The 19,599-nt window shown below is 35.5% G+C and overlaps 1 protein-coding gene across 1 annotated transcript; it reads left to right on the plus strand.

Annotated features, from left to right (window-relative positions):
* The first annotated feature begins 2,737 nt into the window (after positions 1-2,737).
* Positions 2,738-8,843, plus strand: LOC129738530 (protein obstructor-E-like). The gene is made up of 5 exons (XM_055729749.1): positions 2,738-2,913; positions 3,162-3,386; positions 7,894-8,100; positions 8,227-8,443; positions 8,508-8,843. The coding sequence occupies exons 1-5, from the start codon at positions 2,865-2,867 to the stop codon at positions 8,545-8,547; spliced, it is 738 nt and encodes a 245-aa protein (XP_055585724.1). The 5' UTR covers positions 2,738-2,864; the 3' UTR covers positions 8,548-8,843.
* The last annotated feature ends 10,756 nt before the right edge of the window (positions 8,844-19,599 follow it).

The raw sequence follows: 19,599 nt of genomic DNA on the forward strand, positions 1-19,599 counted from the left end.
CTTTTTCAGGTTTAATTAGTATAAAATTCAGGAAAAATATTCAGTTAGGCTTCCGCTTTTCCAAATCCGAATTGCCGAGCCTTACGCTTAATCCCTGCCATCAGATTTTGTACAGCCACCTTCTTCGCCGCAGAAAGCCAGTTTGCCTTGAGCTGCTGCTCGTCCTTAGCAGTTTTTTTGGTCTTCTTTAGGTTCCGCTTGACAATAGCCCAGTATTTTTCAATTGGGCGGACCTCTGGCGTGTTGGGAGGGTTCTTGTCCTTGGGAACCACCTGCACGTTTTTGGCGGCGTACCTCTCCATGACCTTTTTACCGTAATGGCAAGATGCCAAATCCGGCCAAAACAGTACGGAACAACTGTGTTTCTTCAGGAAAGGCAGCAGACGTTTATTCAAACACTCTTTCACGTAAATTTCTTGGTTGACAGTCCCGGAAGCTATGAAAATGCTGCTTTTCAAGCCACAGGTACAGATGGCTTGCCAAACCAGATATTTCTTCACGAACTTTGACAGTCTCATGTGCTTGAAAATATCTGTTACCATTCCACTTCCTTTTGCCGTATAAAACTCCTGTCCCGGAAGCTGCTTGTAGTCGGCTTTGACGTAGGTTTCGTCTTCCATTACCACGCAGTCAAACTTCGTCAGCATCGTCGTGGACAGCCTACGGGATCGTAGGCGCCGTCGTATTTTGTTTATTATCGCGATTTGGAGTCACTACCTTCTTGTAAGTCGATAGTCCGGCCCGTTTTTTTGGCTCGATGCACGGTTGTAGACGATACACCCAGCTTGCGGCATCTCGGAGAGAGAGGTTAGGGTTTCGCTTGAAACTACCGGCAACTCTCTTTGTCGTCTCAGCGGCTTCCGGTTTTCGGTTTCCCCCCAATCCAGACTTCCTGGCTGTCGACAAACGTTCCCCAAACACTTTAATTACATTTGTAACGGTTGATTTGGCAACTTTTAACGATTTTGACAGCTTTGCGTGCGAGTAGCTCGGATTTTCGCGATGCGCGAGCAAAATTTTGATACGTTGCTCTTCTTCCTTGGACGGCATTTTGACAACTGAAGAGTGAAATCCAAAATCAAAATAGGAGCAACATTTTACACACACACCTTCAAAATGAGGGGTGTTCAGGTTTTTTAAATGCAAAATTGAAAGAAATACGTCAAGTTGATATTGACCAAATTTTGACCGTATCACCCTTTAGGGTTAATAAGCATCGTTAAAGTTATGTAGCAGTTGAATCACCGGACCTTGTGATCAGGATGTCCTCAAACCAGTGCCTTTAGTTTTTTTTTTTATTTTGAGTACAATTTTTCCCACTGTGAACGTTTAATAGGTCAGTTAGTAATTTTCACCTGAGAAACAAAATTGAAAATATTGCAAAAAATATTTTAGCTTTCGGTAGCAAATGGCTGAACTTCACACTCAAAGTTTTTCCAACTCGTTTCAAATTAATTTTTATATGGAGAGAACGGTGGATTCAATTTGAATTTCGAAAAAATATCGGTAGTTTTATTTTTTTTTTTTTTGCAAAAAATGCAGTTAAAATTTGTCGCATTGTAGAGTAGTTTGTTAAAAAAAAGATTATCAAAAATAAAAGAACTCGTTTTTATTTGAATGAGCTCTGCTGTGCAATCTGGCTGAGGTGATTGCACTCGAAAAAGAAAAAAAAGATTTTGAACCAGAAAAATAAATTAAACATGAAATCACCAATGAACCGAGAAACGAAACAAACAAACAAACGAAAAAAAACCGGTCCAGTCCAGTTCGCGCAGTTTGCATAATTGTAGCTCTAATAACGAGAGTAACAAAAACCAACAGAAGCATACCAGAGCAGAGAAATACCGATGTATGTAGTAGGATGCCTGCCTTCAGAAGTGGAGTGATATTTGCAGCAGTCTGTCTGCTGCTGCCCACAAATCTCTAATGCATGCCAACGTAAGTTCTGAATCACTTCAAATGTCACATCTAAGAAGGTAGTTAGGTACTTCGCAAGTCAACCAACTTAATACTGTAGCTGAATGTGCTATGTGGCAAACTAAACTGACTGGCTGGCTGGAACTTAATGTGTGCCGCTATTAAAAGTAGTTAGTGAACGGTATTTAAACCCAAGGATGAAAATCGGCTCCGATATGACAGACATTCCTGCTGAGAAAGGAAAGGTGTTACGCGAAAGTTTTACAGTCCTCCACAGGTAGTTGTTTATGCTAATGAGGTTCAAGAATTTCTCTAGAAGCTGTGAAAATCCTTGCAAATAGGCTTGTATTTTCCCGGCTCTCGTGAATGATTTTTGTATTTCAATTTGACGAGCAAAGTCAACAACAAACAAACAACAAATATTATTTCGGACAAATTTTACAATCACTATCAGTTTTTTTTAAACTCTGTTTACTTTACGCAAAGGTCATAAGTTGATGTTTACCTCTGCTGCAGGCCTACTTTTCTCGCTGGATGAAGAAGTACGTATACGATCAATTGGGTTTTTTCGGGGCTGGTTAAGTGGTGCCGACAGACAAATAGGACGAGTTTAGTGTTGTCAAATGACTTCCACGTGTACGGAGCTCATAATGGAGCGATTCGCGGCATGTAATTGTCATGGCTTGCAGCACCTCTTCTACTGCTCGCTCACAGGTTTGGCGCTTGCGAGTGGTCAGATCGTACAACGCACAGCATCCAAACGTGATGTCGCATGGAGGCCCAACAGAGAAGGGGCTTCCAAATCAACTAAAAGAAAGCGTCTCATCAAAAGCAACTGCTAGTATAGTAAAAACTTTTGCTGCGATCGGTCCTCAGAAGACCCCCAATTCTAGCGGTGTCCCAGGAGTCAAAGTGAGAGAGATCCTAGTCGAGTAAATTTGAACACCATGTACAAATCACTCTTCCTGGTTGCTCTGGTCTTTTCACAAGGCAACTGTAAGTAGCTCAGGACCCCAGCATCCACCAAACCACTATCACCGCTAACCGAGCTATCTGGTTGACCTTGGGAATCGAGGTGCCAGCAAACTGGTTACATAAACGCCTACCCTATCCCCTTCCCTCGATCCATCTCGCATGGTCCTAATAGCACGGTTTGCATAATATCTTCCCACATGCTTCGATCGATTTCAACTGACTTTTGCTTTGCTTTCGCTTTCGTTTCGTTTTCTCGATGATTCCATCAGATGCTGCCAACAACAACAACGATGAGGAGTACTTCGAATTCACCTGTCCCGAGGATGATGGTGACTTCGAAGATCCCTATCAATGCGACCGATACTACCAGTGCCGGGATGGACGCGTCACCGAGAAATTGTGCCCGGATGGGCTAGTGTTCAATCCCGACAGCAAACTGGCCAACAAATGCGATCAAATCTACAATGTCGATTGCAAGGATAGGAAGGAATTGCGTACGTAGAACTGTAATTTTAATGAGGGTATTTTGTGTAGAGCAAGGATGTCTCGTGTGGCCTCAAAGTTACAATTTTCGAGTGGATGTGACAACTCTTTAGATATGAAAAACAATCCGGTGCCATACAAATTGTGAAGCATAGTTCCTTATCAGTATTTAGCAAGTTTAAGTTTTTTTAATCTCTGGCCCTTTAAAAAAAAAACAAAAATATTTTTTTTATCACTTTTATGTCAATTTTGCCCATTAACCATAAACTCAATGAAGGAAATGCTGAATTATCGGCTAGTGCTTTTTATTATATTTTGAATAACATCAGTTAAGAACACATTGGATACATTAAACATCCAATTTGGTTAATAAACATATCACAAACTAAAAAAACTCGCAAACAGAAGGCACATGAAACTTATAGAAAGAGCTGTTTCATATGGTGTACGTTAGCCCCCTTAACCTCTATTTTTTCACTGAAACATTCACAGAACTTTTGTTCTACAAAAAAAATCGGTGAGGTAAATTTACATTTTTAATAATTTTGTCATTTTACTCACACTCTGCCTTTCGCTTCTACCTAACTAAGGATAATTTTTTTTCTCAAATTTTCAATCCAGACTGGTTGTAGTCAAGGTTGCCGAAATCACAGAAAAATCTATTATCACAAAATTTTATCTCAGAATCTGTTTCACAGATCAAAGAATTTTTAAAATTTTCCTTAAATTTACAGAATTCCAAAATTATAAATTTTTATGTCACTGTCGACTTATTATTGTTACTCTAAATAATGAAAATATGTCACTGAAAACAGTCACAGAATTTTAGATTCAAATCACAGAATTCGAGATTTAAAAAAAAAACACGGAAATTTTTTCGGCAACCTTGGTTGTAGCTCCAAGACTTAAATGCCAATATTTTTTAAAACAGGAAAAAAATATGTAGCGGGACAAAAGATTTCTAAGAATTCCAAAATTATCATGCTTTTCAAAAAATAGATTCATTTCTAGTTCTTTTGAAACGTTTTGCGTAAAAAGTAAGTGAAAATAATGGTTGACCTTGGTTTTATGTTGATCTTAGTAAAAACCGTCCCGGGTTTTAGACTTTAGAGGGTTAGGTAATTCCTATAAAAACAAACAAATAAATTTTATCGTATTTTTTCAGACAATTTACAAGTTGATTTACAAGTACCACAGAGATCAGACGTACAAGCTCGAACAAAAAATCTTCAAAAAAGTGTGTAAAATTTCAAATGCTGACATCCAAAAAATACGTTGAAAATTGACTTGACAGTGCCATCTATTGCACCGTTCAAAAGTTACAAATCAAACTTTCAAGTTTTCAAAAAAGTTTAATTGTATACGAATTAATTAATAACTTAACTAATGCCGCTCTCAAATAGACGGGTTTAATTTATTGCTTGATAAATGCAATAAGGGTTACTTTTGGCTGGACAGAATTCCCCTTTTTTGTTTTATACGGACTTTAAATATTGACTTTTTTCGGTAAGTGAAACAACTTTTTTTTTAAATTTACGTAACGTTTCGGGTTAATTTTCTTCATCCATCATCAGACTTTCCCAGAGTAACCCGAAACGTTACGTAAATTTAAAAAAAAAGTTGTTTCACTCACCGAAAAAAGTCAATAAGTAAAATTCCTATGAAAAGTACCGGTGTAGTACTTACAGTTTTCCAATAAATTTTGGCACTTCTTGAGTGGATATCGTCATGATCTTGAAGATCAGTCTGACCCATCAGTACTGATTCTAGACATCTCTAAGCGGGTTACTTTCAAGCATCATTTTTGCATCCCATTGTCCAAAATTTAGCACTTATAGCTTGAAGGAAATAGATATTTTTCCATTATGCAACCGGATGAAAGTGTTACAAAACTTTAACAGCAATTTTCTTGAAGCATGCCAAACAGTTCATACGACCTGTTAAAAACTGACCAAAATTTTTTTCTCAGTTTGGTTTTTACAGTTCTCTTTGATGTGTTTGGAGACATCTGTGGGCCCAGCCAAAAACCAAAGTTTGGTTGAAAACGATCGTTGGAAATTTTACACAAGTTTCGTGGGCTAGCTTGTACGTCTGTTCTCTGTGCAAGTAGCGTTGAATAACAATAGTTTTTCATCTTATATCTCTTTATGATAATGCCGATTGTACACCTTTTGCTAACACCCAGTCTTAAATTCGGTGAATCATTAATGTAATGCCCAAATTTAGGACTACAGCAATTTAAAAGTCATTTAGCTTGAATTGGGGGAAAATTGAAAGTCATTATATTGACGAATCAATCTATTTTGATTTACCGTAAACCGGGGTAACTTTGATCAACACGAAATTTTTCCACATAATCATCAATAACTAAGCCTAAAGTTAAAATGTCTCAAAACTTTTATCTACGTTTAAAAACCTTTAAGTTGAGTATCAAATTGGGGAAACCTTGGTTTGTTTATGAAAGTTTCCAATGTAATCGAAAATGTTATTTAAAATCTCGAAATACCTTTTTTTTCGAAGTTGGCAAACAAACGCCCTTCCTGATGAAATCAAAGCGTTAAAATTGAAGCAAACAGGTTGGTTTATGAGAGAGTTAACTTAAGAGTTAGTATATATATAGTAGTATAGTTTTCGTGTAATTCTTGTTGTAGTTTGAGGTAAATTTTTGATATTTAAAAAAAAAACAGGGACATTTTCCAAGAGTAAGCAAGTCTAGGACAAAAGGCTAGAAACCCTATCAAATGGCAAATTTTGAAGGAAAAAATATGAGGGCAATAATGCGAGGGCCTAGGGAATTGAAAGAAGGCATAATTTCATTTGTTTTTGCAGTTAAAATTTTATTACTTATGTTAAAAAATTTAGCCACTTTATTTATGCAGCATCATTGTCCATCTTTCGATTTTAATTGTTGTCGGCCTTACCACATAAAGGACCGCGAACCGCGAAGAAATCTAAACAAAGAAAACCCGAAATTCAGCGTTATATATCTCAGAATTCACTGGACCAATAGTTACAAATTTAGAAATTTTGAGCCACCGAAAGTGCTGTGTTTAATTTTGTAGAGTTTCATGATTAATTTTATATCATTTGAGTTATGTCTCTAAGAATAGTTCATTCGCAGAAATGAAAGAACGAGAATTTTCATACTTGGGCTGCAATTTGTTAACAAATAGCGTCTTCGATGATAAATAAGCAGTGGAAATCAAGTTCTCCATGAGTTTTGCTCTAACTGCTGTTTATTTACATATTTACTTTATTTGTTTCATTTGGTTTGTGGCAGTTTTCTGCAGCATTTGTAAATATTATGAAGGTTTTTGTATCCTTTATTATCAAGAAAACTCGTTAAAACCGTTGAAATAGAGACCCTTAACAGACAAATAATCGAAAAATATTGAAAAAAGAAATCTTACCCCGTATTACGGTACTAGAAGCCAGATTAACGGATTTTAATTCTGTATAAAGCAAAAATTGTTTGAATAGAATCCGAATTGATCCCTCAATTTTGAGTTCAGTTTACCAATCGATTTTTCGTATCTCAATCTACATCTGGTGTAAATTTCAGATTTTTTATAAATTTTTTAACACTTGTTCGATTGAACTGCTCGAATTCGAAAAATATATGAAAAATCGAGTAATTTGACAATTGAAAGCACGTTTCATCGAAATTATCATTAGAGCACTTACACCCCTTTGATCCTATGCGACAAGACATTACAAAAATAAAAAAATACACCAGGCATGAAAATTACTGAAATATCAGAATGACAAAAGTTGTCAAAAGTTTGTCATTTCAGTCAAACGTTTTTGTTGTTTAAATTAGCATATTTGTTATTCTTGTGCTTTTTGTCATAATTTCACTTCTAAAATTTTGGCATTTAATTTTTTTTTTTAAATTTTGTAATTTTTGTAAGTAAGTAAAAACTAACAAATGAATATAAGGTCCCGTCACATCAAAAACGGGTCACGTTCTCTTACACATGGTAACCACTCAATTTCTCTACGCGTTGCAAATCTAGCAGTTCTCTCTCTGTTTACTTTCACGCCCTGAAAATTTCTTTTGGCCAGGCTAGTAAAACTGCAAAAATGAGCGTGGCTACGAACGTGTTCAACATTCCTTAAAATCTACCAGAATTCCGAAAAATGAAACACCAGATATTTACATGCATTTTAAATCATTTGGCATTACACCCAAAAATGAAATCCTTCATCCATTGCCCACAAGCGTAGCGCAGGTTTTGGAATGTTGATAGTTTGTAATAATTCTAACAATTTAAACGTTTTCATACCTAGAATTTTTCTGGGATGAATCATTCATAAGGATTAAAATCCGCGAAAAAATACCTAGAATTTCCAAGTTCAACAATTTAAAATTTTTACAGTTTGAAAATCTTAAACTATCAAAGCTAGGTTATTTTGGTTTCTGCGACAAGTCGCAGGTAAATTCTGGTCTGCACAATATCGGAATATCTAATTCCAAAGAGTAAACAAACGAAATATCTTTTTTTTTTTCAATTCCAGAACCCCCTAATCCAATCGGGAACTGTCCTCGGCAGAATGGATTCTTCCCTCATGTGGAGCCAGAGATCTGCAACATTTTCTATCACTGCGTCAACGGGCGAGAGCTGGAAATGACTTGCGTGGCCGGATTGTACTTCAATCTGAAGACAGGAACATGCGTTTGGCCGGATATGGCTGACCGCAAAAACTGCGGCGGAAATGTCAGAAGTAAGTGGGCGGCAATTGAAATTAAATACCTACGATAACATTTTTTAAGAATATGTACTTGTAACTGCCCCGAGAAGGCACACAAAAAAGGGAAGCAGTATTTGATTTCCCATTTTTCTTTTACAGAGAAGCTTCAGGATGGGTTCCAGTGCCCGAGAGATTATGAAAAGATGGACAAAAATGGTCAAATGATTACGCATCCAAACTATGCCCATCCTGAGGATTGTTCCAAGTTCTACATTTGCTTGAATGGTGTCGAACCGAGATCTGGATCGTGTGATGCGGGTCTCGTGTTCAACGAGGACACAAAACAGTGCGACGATCCCGAGAATGTTCCGGGATGGTTAGTATTCACAATATTGTTCCAAGTTTAGTAAAAAAAATTACATTTTTTATTCCAATTTCAGCGAAGACTGGTACGCCACATCTGACAAATCTGATCAATGATTTTTTTTTCTTCAATTTTATGAGGATGGAAATCACCATGTAATATATTGTTATTGAACGACATATTATCAGCATCTATAGATAGTTTTGAAAAAAAAAAACATCCTAGAAGCGGTCAATTATTATCATCAAATGGATGTTTTAAACTATAGCAGTTTATTGAAGTTGATCTAAGAAGTTCATGTTAAATTAACAAACAGTTAGTACAATTTAGTTTAACCTAGTTTTTTATCCGTGTAAAGTCTTATGTTACTGACCGTACAATAAAAAGATGTGCTCTTTTTACAGATTTTTTATTCATCGTTTGTTTTGTATGTAGAATTCAAAATTCCTTATTCAAATTCAAATGATCCTACAGCGTTCAATTAAATCAAAATACGCAATTAAAAACTCGTTCGAATTTTGTACCTACGTCAACAATATCACAGTACCCGACGGGCACGTGATGGTATCGTTTGACGTGGTGGCTCTATTCACTTCCATACCAATAGAGCTCGTACGGAAAAGCGTGATAGCCAATTGGGACCAAATCACACTTCATACCCCCATATGCCTCGACTTATTTCTAGAAACCATCGAATTCTGCGTGAACAGTAGTTTCTTTTGCTTCAACCAAACCTACTATAAGCAAAAAACAGGCCTAGCTATGGGGAGCCCTATTGCTTCACCTATCGCCGAAATAGTGGTTGACGATTTACTCGATGCAGCAACAGCACACAGTGCCATCTCGCTCCCACATATACGAAAGTATGTTGACGATTTATTTTTGATATTGCCCGAACACACTATAGAATCCGTTCAAAAAGTTTTCAACTCTCAACATAATAATATACAATTTACTGTTGAAGTTGAAAAAGAACAATCACTACCTTTTTTGGACATGATGTTACACAGATGCGAAGATGGAAAAATCACCACCGACTGGTACATGAAACCGATCGCGTCTGGTAGATTTTTAAACTTCTGTTCCTTCCATCCACTTCATCAGAAGCTAAACGTTGCAACCAATTTTGCTAAACGTGTTTCACTCTTTTCATCTCGAACAAGCAAGAACGAAATCAACCAAATCATTCGAACAAACCTGAGGTTGAACGATTATCCGATTGGATTGATTAATGGGATCATAAACCGTCTCAATGAAAAGGATAACACCCAAACAGCTATGGTAGCGGAAGATAACAAAATTACACGTTCGCTCACAAATATAGATGGTCTTACCGCCAACATAACCAAAACATTGCGTTCGGAGTATGCTGATATACGAACAGCAAGTAAGCAAGTAAAAACAATTGGGTGTCTCTTTCCGATCATAAAAGACAAAACGCCGCACGATGAACAAACCAACGTCATATACAAAATAACATGCAAAGGACATTGGAAAACAGATGAAACACAGGAAGCAGAAAACTGCGAAGCATGCTACATAGGATGTACTACGAGAAAATTAAAACAACGAATCTCACAACACAGGACTCAAACTAACGAACTCAAGCGCCTATGGAACATCGGATACACAAAACAGGACTACGCAATACAACAACTTCGCCAACAGACAGCATTATTGGAGCACGAAATAGCTATGGATCACCTGTTCGACATAGATAAAGCGGATATCATCGACAGGTGTGACAACGAGAACAAATTGCTGATCCTGGAGAGCTGCCATATAAAAACAACAAAGCACGCGATAAACCTAAAAAAAGACACCGAAAACATACATTCAACATACGCAAACATTTTTAAAACACTTCAACACACAAAAAGAAAAATAAACTCAAAACATAAAAACACCAACACAGAAACACGAATCCAACAACAACCTGTAAACAATAGCATACACTAGCTGAACCAGATCAAAGTAAAACAAACAGTGGAAAGTGGTGACTGTGAAAAATCGAAGCAGTGAAAATTTAATCCAAATATAGGAGGAAGTACGAATTTTCACACAGTAAGTCAGATAACACTACATAACACTAGAATCGAAAATTAATCACAAAAATTATTGTAACAGAACAAATGACAGCTTTATCTGATCAGCCGAATCAAACCTGACAAGAAATACGACACATTTTAGGTAAGAATCAAATAATCTTGTGAAGAATTTTTGATAATTTAGTTCACACACAATAAACATTGCAGTCCCTGATGACGATCCTATATGGATTGAAACGTTGGAACGTTAAATAAATAGTCGTTTTCACTATTTAAAAAGACTGAAAGCCGAAAAATACATCTCGTTATTCAAAATCAAAGTTAAGAATTAATATTTAGATTCAAACCGAGAAGTAAGTACAATTAGTCAATAATTTGGCGTTTTACGGTTTCTTTTTTTTTTAAAAGTTCTGTTTGGCGGTTGAACATTTAAAACTCGATCCAGCTATAAACTGTGTTTATGTCTTACAGAAGCTGTTTTCATTTTCCTGTAACTACATGAACCGATATTTATCATCATCTGTTTTTAACCTCTTGGATAAGCAACCTAAAGGTAGCATTCCATGTTTATTAGTGTTGAATAAAAAAAATCATTCTGACAAACGAATAGCTTTGTAAAAGAAAATCTGAAAATTGTGATTTTTTCACAACGTAAAACTTGATTAACTTCGAAGGCCATTTGAATCCTTGAACTAAAATGCTTTTCTTTAAAGACACTCATTAGACTTCAATATCTGTCCATAACATAAATTTTCTCGATATGTAAAAACTTGATAAAAGAAGTATGCCTCTGATCATTCTTCAGCAACTGAAAATGAGTTATTTTATACACAGAAATCACAAAAATGAGGATCAAATAAGTGAAACAATTCAGAAATTTCTAACTTTAAATACAGTTTTCAAATTTTAATTTTTACAATTTTTGTATACTTTCATTTCTGGTCGTTGATCAAGGATATAGCGCCTTTATTCGCTCTTGCCAATGAAAAAGAACAGATGAATGCATTAGCATAAGAAGAAACAAAACCTTTCGAGTTCTGTTAAAAACTCGAATGGTTTTAATGACTTATTTACAATAAGATGTGATGCTATACCCGATGTTAGTTTTCAGTACAGTAGTTTTTCAATGTTATCTCTTTAAAAAAAAAGTCACCGTAAACATGGCGAAACCGTAAAAATGGCGAAAATGTAGGGTTTGTATCTATCATTTCTAGAAGTTACCTACGTATCTAGGTCTAGAAGTACTAGAAGCAATCTTACGATTTCTCCTCAAAGCCAAAGCATTTAAAACATCAATTTAATAGTGTGAAACTCATTGAAGTGTATCATCGAGTAAGTCTAATGATCATTTTTTTTTTTTTTTTTTGAAAGCAGTGGTTCTATCTCTTACCAACTTCTCTTATTCAAAATATATGAAAAGTTTACCTTTCCTTAAATTCAAGCGAATTTGTGTGACTTATAATTATGAAGTCATATTTTCTCGAAAGAAGTTTTTGCTTTCAAAAGCCTCACATAATTTTGTCGATCATCCCCCTTTACCATAGAAAAAATATTCCGGCACATAAAAACTTTATAAGCAAAATGCCTTAATAAAACCATTCGCAAATAAAAAAAATTCCCTTTTACCATAGTTTTCAGAAAAAAAAAGTTTTGGAGTCGCTATCGCATATGACAAGTGGAATTTTATCTTATTCAAGAAAATTTTCGTTGAAATAAAACCAATCTCCTTTCAAGAATGATTAACCAAACACAAATAACGCTGGCCACAACACCAACTCAACACATAGGGTGATTTGCCAATCGTTGTCCTCTACCCCATCGTTGCACAGGTTGACTTAAATTGTCAATATTTCAGCCGTCTTTCAAATTTTACCCAAAAATTATGCTGAATCATGTTTATTGGAATATTTACTGATCAAATGAGGCTTTTTACGAAATTTTCTGCTGAAAATTAGGCATATAACGACAGTTTTACTTTTTCTTGTTTTTTTCGCGCGGTTTTTGTGCAAATTGTTAACCAAAACCTTAAGATTCCTTCAATGGCAAATAAGGTTTTACGTCAGAACAAAACTTTTTTCGCATCGGTTTTCTTTATGAATCGTATGTTGGACTATTTTAAAGCCATGATTTAAAAAAAAAATCACGATCCCTATAGAAATAGAGAAAATATCGGATTGTGCAACAATTGGTCCGATAAATCTTCTCTTGTCCAATTATTGTACATCACATATGTACATCACGGCCCCTTAATATGACATTTTTTTCTGCTAAATAAGTTGAAAACTACGTTTAAGAAGTGATTTTAGTGATTTCCGTGCTCTGTTCAACCGTTTTTCACTCAGAATTTTCATATTATTTTCACGTAATGTTGATTTACAAGAACTTAACTTAAATTAAAGACACATTAAATACGATTTAAAAAAATCAATGATATTTTACAAATTCTAATATTTTAAAACTAATTATGACGAATATTTCTTCATGGTTCAAAAACTATATTTTTCTTATCGTCAAATCTTCAATTGGAAGTATTGAGTTTATTAAACTACATGAAAAATTTAAAAGTAGCCTCAAGGAAATTAAACTGTCTTGGTTTTGAGGGACTACTTTTATATCAGATTTATTTTTTAGCTCTTCGTCCCGACCGTCAACTCAAAATTTCATGGAAATAATTTAAAGATTGTTCTGCATTACCAATTTTTCTCATAATTAGAAACTGTCTGCTGCATCTACAGATTGGAAGATCTGAAATACCATTTTATCTCATGGAATATTTTCAATCCAAATCTGTTTGAAGCGGTCGGTCGGAATGAAGTAAAAGTTTTTCGGATCAGAGATGGTTTGTATGATAGTTTTAAGAATCTCCCTTTTTGAGGAAGGGGGGTCCCCATACAAAATTATCTCTTCTTCACATCTCTTTTCTTAAATATAAAAATGGAGGTGTTTTCTTTGTAACAACGTATAAACAATCGGCCGGAATGAAGTGAATTTTGGTATCCGAGGGATTTTCGGGTCAGAGATGGTTTGTATAATAGTTTCAAGAATCTCACTTTTTATGACAGGGGACCAAACAAAATCAATTTTAAGTGGGACAGAAGACATAAAATTTTGTTACGATTTTCATAAAAATCGATTCGCGAGCACGATGAAGTTAAGGACGTGAAAATGAAAATGAAACATTTATTACATTGGTTTATTTAAAGGTGAAATGAAGTTTACCGGGTCAGCTAGTGTTTTATGAAGATTGATGAAATGCTACAGGAGTTACATTTATTACAAATTATCCCATTTTCGCGTTCTAAATTTTTTAATCAATTAATTAATTCTTATACAAAACTGCATATCTTGTATGTATGTATGGTTCCCCCATCGGTAGCAAGGTCCAGCCTATGTCTGTGTGGCTTGGCCTTCGAATTGCTTCTCAGGCTTTCACGGCCGATGGTTCGTCGAGAGAAGGCATCCAATCTTCAGAGACCTACAATGGTTGGCAATCCACTCCGCTTGCAATAGTCTCTTCAGATTTACCCCAGATGCATTCCCTCTGAAATATACAATTATTTATACAATGAAACACATCTTACCTCTCGGCAACTTATGGGATTCGAACCCAAAAGTTTTTCTTGCCGATACCGGGAATCGAACCCAGTACGCCTGGGTTACCAGACTCGCGCCAGCTTATCCACTAGACCACATCAGCGCTAACTCTTATACAAAACTGCATATCTTGGTCATAAATCAGTCGAATGGTTTTAAGCTTTGGGCGTTGCTGAGAGCATTTCTAAGCTTTAAATTGATTTTCAGTATGTTGAAATAAAACAATTTCTTAGTGAGATAAAATGCAATTATTAAAAAAATGACATTTTCTTCATAAGGGTAAAGGTGGGCAAAACAGATCTTGTCCTTTATCCTTTCATCAACAAATAGTCCCTTTAAAATATATTACGCGTTCAAAAACCTTTAAGTTCGTTTTATGGAATGATTTAAAATTTCATGTTGCAAGAACATATAAAGAAATAGCTTATTACTGGGTATACAAGGTCAAATAACACTCTACTCATATAGGTGCGGTCTAGTCTGACGGCAGATTTGAATTTTTGAGAAAATTTCACGTAAGATATGTACTATTCCAGGCTCTGAAACTCGTGGCTTCGATTTGTTTTGGATCATTATTATTTTTTGTTCAAATTTCCCCAGTGGGCATCGGACGGATCTTATGGACGACCTTCTTCAAAAGGGGACATCTTCAAATTGGATTGCATTTGAACTAGAAGTTCTCATAAAAAGCTTTCGTTTCAAATATTAGCTACTTAGACTACATGGTGGCTGAGCCTTTGAAAGCCTTTTAAGATGTGCAACCATTGGAAAAAATCGGACAACATTAGGAACGACATCAAATTTGCCTGTGCAACTATTGGACAAAAACAGCATGTTTTAAATGATTTTTTAAATTCCGATGTCACTTTTTTAGAGCATTTCAACTTTTGGATCTTGTTGACCAAGCCTGTATGAGTACCTTCGACAAAAAATATGAACGAATTCTATTTATAGGACCGAAATACTGCATAGAAACCAAATTTATGTGCTTAGCTGTTCAACGATTGGCAAATCACCCTAGTTTGACGTAGAAATGCTTACGTGGTTATTTTTTTTTAAATTCGAATGATGATATCAGTAAAAATAGAAACAAATCATGGGTTTTGAAATTATTGAATGCTCATACACCACACCATAAACCATAAAATCACCATGAACAAAGGAGTTCTATGATATTGATTGAATATTAGGATATTCGGAATGGTTTCTGAATGATTTCTGATATTTATTAAAAAAGGTTGATAAAATAGAAAAAACAACCGTGATGAAATCGAGCATGAATTTGGCGAGTAGCGAAAAAATCGAACAGTGATGAAATTGAAAAACTACTGTATTGAAATGGATATTTCCATTGACAATTCTTTTTAAAGCGAAAGTTAAAGATTCAAAATCATTATACAAATTAAAAACGTTGTACGGCTTTGCAATTATACATAACTTTGATTACCCCGCTGAAGATAATTATCCGCAAATAACGGAAACTTTTACATCTCCATTTCCTTAAGTGAACATCAGCACTGCAGTACGTCATTCTTTTTGAATGATTTAAAAAGATCGCAGCAATCAGGAAAATGTTCATAGTCAATAGGCGATGAAAGCGCTGAAGAATTTAGGTGATGGTTTCGCATTAGTGCAAGTGGGATGCAGCTATAATTTCACCCAACTTTTGACAGTTCTAAAGGGCTTTTCTTAAGGAGAGAAAGAATAACTTTTCGCTTCCATTGCTCATTTGACCGATCGTAAAAATAAATATAAATCCGTTTTACGCCTCACACCCGCTCTCATCCACAGCACCTCGCGAACAGCTCCTGCCCCATCGAAATCAAGGCACTGGCACATCAAACTCAATAAGCTTCGACGACTCAACCAAAGAAAAAGTCGCAATAATCTTGGCTACCGAAATCATAGGTGTGAAAACTTCATTAGGGGAAAAGTTCATATAACGCCCCATGTGGCTAATACGCGCCACTCTTGTTTTGAAGAATCTGAAACATTTTAAGCCTGCAAAATATTACCAATTTGTTTTAAATGCTGTGATTGGTCATGGCAAGTATGATTTTTTCCTTAAAATGCCCCTGTGTCGTGATAATTTCACAATTTAGGTTTTTCTTCATTTCGATCTAAATTTTAAAAGACTTTCAATAAGGTGTCACCAAGCAGAGAAAAACGAATAAAACAATATTTTCTGACACATCGATAGAGGAGAATCTAAATTATGGTTTTATGCTAAAAAATCATACTGAACTCGCTAAGGTATGCTTTTCATGGGTATGTTCTATCATGCGCCCATGCGCTCTTTATAATGCGCCAATCGTAGTAGGCTGAAAATAGCATTAATTTTTCAAAAAGGCCAATTTTCATTGAAAATGAACAAAAAGTCTAAAACCATATTTTGAGCGTTAATTCAGCCCAAAAAATCTATTTTTCATTTTTTGTTAAATTTCTATTAGTCCATTTTGATTTTCTTTTCAGTCAAAGTGTCTGTAAGTATTGGTGTGTTTTCGGTCTTCGGCTGCTCTCGGGTGTGTTCGGCTGCTAGGCGCGTATTGAATACACAGCGGCGCGTATTCGCAACACAGGTTTGTTCTGTGGCTTTGAATATGGTTTTAAAAAATCATGTTTTTGAAGAAACTATAGCAATTTAAGGAATGAAAAATCATAGGAATTTGTAGAAAACACTTTTCTTCAACGATTACACCCATTTTGAACACAATTTGTACGTGGAATACATAGAAAATCAGCGATTCACTTAGGTGGCGCATAATAGGGCATGTTCCCCTACTTATGAAGAAACGAAAAAAAATCTCACTGTTTAATGACACCATAAAAAAATTACTTGTTTCTTGCATTCCCAAATGTTTCCCCTTAAAAACTCAAAACCATAATTAATTTTTTAATCAAAACATCAAAAACACTTTTTTCAATGATTTTATTGAATTCTTCCAAGTTAGAAGTTCTTAAAACAAACGGTACTATATTTCAAAGCAGGCGCAGACATCAATTTCCACGAGAACAACCTCTACATAACTATTTCAAAACATTCATCTTCATTATCTAGCCAGATCCAAACCACTTAGTCGACATTATTCTTTTAGCTCTCCCTCCAGGGAAGAAAATTGAATAAATAAATGTCTTAAACCACATATTTTCTTTTTCCGCTATTCCCAAGGCATCATTTTCTGCCACGGCTTTTCTAACTGCATAACCCAATCATTAAAAGTCAGTATAATTGAAGGCCTGTTTTTTCCCTCAAAATCTGTCAAAAATGCACTTCATTCACCACTCCCACATTAACTTGTGGTACTTTTTTCTTCACTTTGATTGAAGTTTTCTCGCAAAAATGATGTTCATAACAAACCGACCAGGAATTTCACAGTTTAAAAAAAATCACTGTTCTTTCAAAATTGATTCATATTTTCTTCAGTGAATGTTTAAATTGACTCTAGGCTCCCACAGCACAAAAATTCGTCTTCTTATCACCGTTACACATCGTTAGGTAGCCAATGTGGTGGAATTAGAAGGATTTCGATTGCTTTGATTTAGCTTTTTTTTAAGTAAGACAGTAAGATTAACTTCGTTTTCAATGGTTAGTTGTAGGAACAAAGAGTTTAACATCTCGTTTATATTAGACTAGCTGACCCGGTGTGCTTTGCCGCACCTTCCAAAAATTATTAAAATTTGTGGTACCTACCAAGTTATTTAACTTTTCATTTATTTGCACAAAATTTTGAGTTCAATTTAAAAATCATTAAAATGTTTCTTCTAAACAAATTAGCATATAAACTTTTTATTTAAATTCGAGTTTTAAACCTTTATGACTCTGGTTCATTGCTTCGTTACTCATGCCGAAATATTTTTTATATTTGGAATCTTCGGAGCAGCGAGAGGGTCTGAAACTATCATAGAAACATTTTTTGTAACAAAATAACGTCACGGGACACTTATTTTACCAATTCGTTCTTGAATTATTATACAAATAATGAGAATGACCCCCCCCCCCCCCTTTCCTCTACTCCTAATGGAAGGAAGGGGGTTCCATTTGTTAGATGAGTTCTTGGTTTATGCAAAATGATCGTATGTCACGTCTGCTCTAAATGTATGTAGCAAATGTAGCAAAAAGAAGTTTGAAATTAGCAAATAGCCATTTTACGTATCCAAATGCTTTCCCAAAGTTATTTCCATATGCTCGATTAGTTCTCGAGTTAAGCGAAAAATTGTAAAGAAGCCCTTCTCTCTCCTCTTATCACCCAACTGGAAGGAGGCATTAGTACCAAATATTCACAGAAACATTCCTTGGACTCAAATACCCTCCCAAGCCAAATTTCGTACCATTTGTTGGGTAAGTTTCCGAATGAAGTAAAAAAGTGTATGAGAGCACCCATCTCCCTCAAGATTTTCCGACTGGAAGAACGGGGGGTTCTCAAAATATCATAGAGACATTTTTCGTAATCAAATACCTTCCCACGCCAAATTTGGTTCCATTTGTTTGATTAGTTTTCCAGTTATGCTGATAATTGTAAAGTATCCCCTTCCCCACTTTCAAACTCCTCACTGGAAGGAGGGAGGGGTTCCAAATATTCATAGAATTAGAATAGAGATTTTTTTTCCAAATTTTAGTTTGGGGGTTATTACTCATTTTTATATTTATATTTATATTTATATTTTTTGTGTAATCAGTCGGACATCGTCCTGTAGATGGGCAGCATCGAGCCCGAAACCGGTCGACAAAAAGGTAACTTTATATCCTTTTTTCCGTAAAGTAAGAACGTTTTGTGTCGTGTCCTGTAATACGTCGTGTGTTATGTGTATGGGGGGTATTAATCAGAAGTTTTTCAAAGTACAGTCGTTTGTACGTTTCCTTTTTGTTTTAAGTGTTTTGTTGATATGTGCATGCATTTCTATGAGGTGTATATTTTTAGGATGATTTCTCACACGTTTCAGATCTATTGCTTTATCAATGCCCAGAGATAAAAAGACATCCAAGGACAATAACTGATTTACAGATGTATTTCTTTATTGCCGTGCTTTTGATCAGGGAGATGGCATCCCTATCCTTTGTCATTGAATTTGACAACCATCAAAATTACGGGCCCACGATTTTGTGGGCCCATAACAAACCTGACATTTTGCTGTCAAGGACCCGAACTAAATGTCAAATGCTAGAGAAGTATGGTTGATAGCACACTAACACATCAATCATTCTGATTTCTCATTGGTTGAAATTTTGACTTTTGAGACTTCGTACTGCTTTGAGAGGAAAAAACCATAAACGTCTCTCCCGATGGATAGAAAAAAAGAAAAAGATTCTTGTTCGAAAGAAGAACTAGATTGCCACCTCCCTGCTTTTGATGATTTGCTACAGTGTTGCCAGTTATTTCGTTGAATAGTGCGTTGGATAGCGGAGGGGCTACTGTATAATGTGGCAAATTTCCAGAGATGCCGATTTTTTTCTTTTTAAAGGTAACACCGTGAAAAACTCTGGTAAACTAAGTTATTCCGAAGGTCCATCCTGTTTTAAGAAAACAA

This window comes from Uranotaenia lowii, chromosome 1, assembly GCF_029784155.1.
Source record: "Uranotaenia lowii strain MFRU-FL chromosome 1, ASM2978415v1, whole genome shotgun sequence".
In the NCBI taxonomy this organism is placed as follows: Eukaryota; Metazoa; Arthropoda; class Insecta; order Diptera; family Culicidae; genus Uranotaenia; species Uranotaenia lowii.

What these genes read in the sequence shown, in the direction of transcription:
- LOC129738530 (XM_055729749.1), top strand. Translation starts at nt 2,865, where the DNA reads ATGTACAAATCACTCTTCCTGGTTGCTCTGGTCTTTTCACAAGGCAAC. An exon ending in GGTCTTTTCACAAGGCAACT is followed by an intron (nt 2,914 to 3,161) that starts GTAAGTAGCTCA and finishes TGATTCCATCAG; the next exon opens with ATGCTGCCAACAACAACAAC. An exon ending in CAAGGATAGGAAGGAATTGC is followed by an intron (nt 3,387 to 7,893) that starts GTACGTAGAACT and finishes TTTCAATTCCAG; the next exon opens with AACCCCCTAATCCAATCGGG.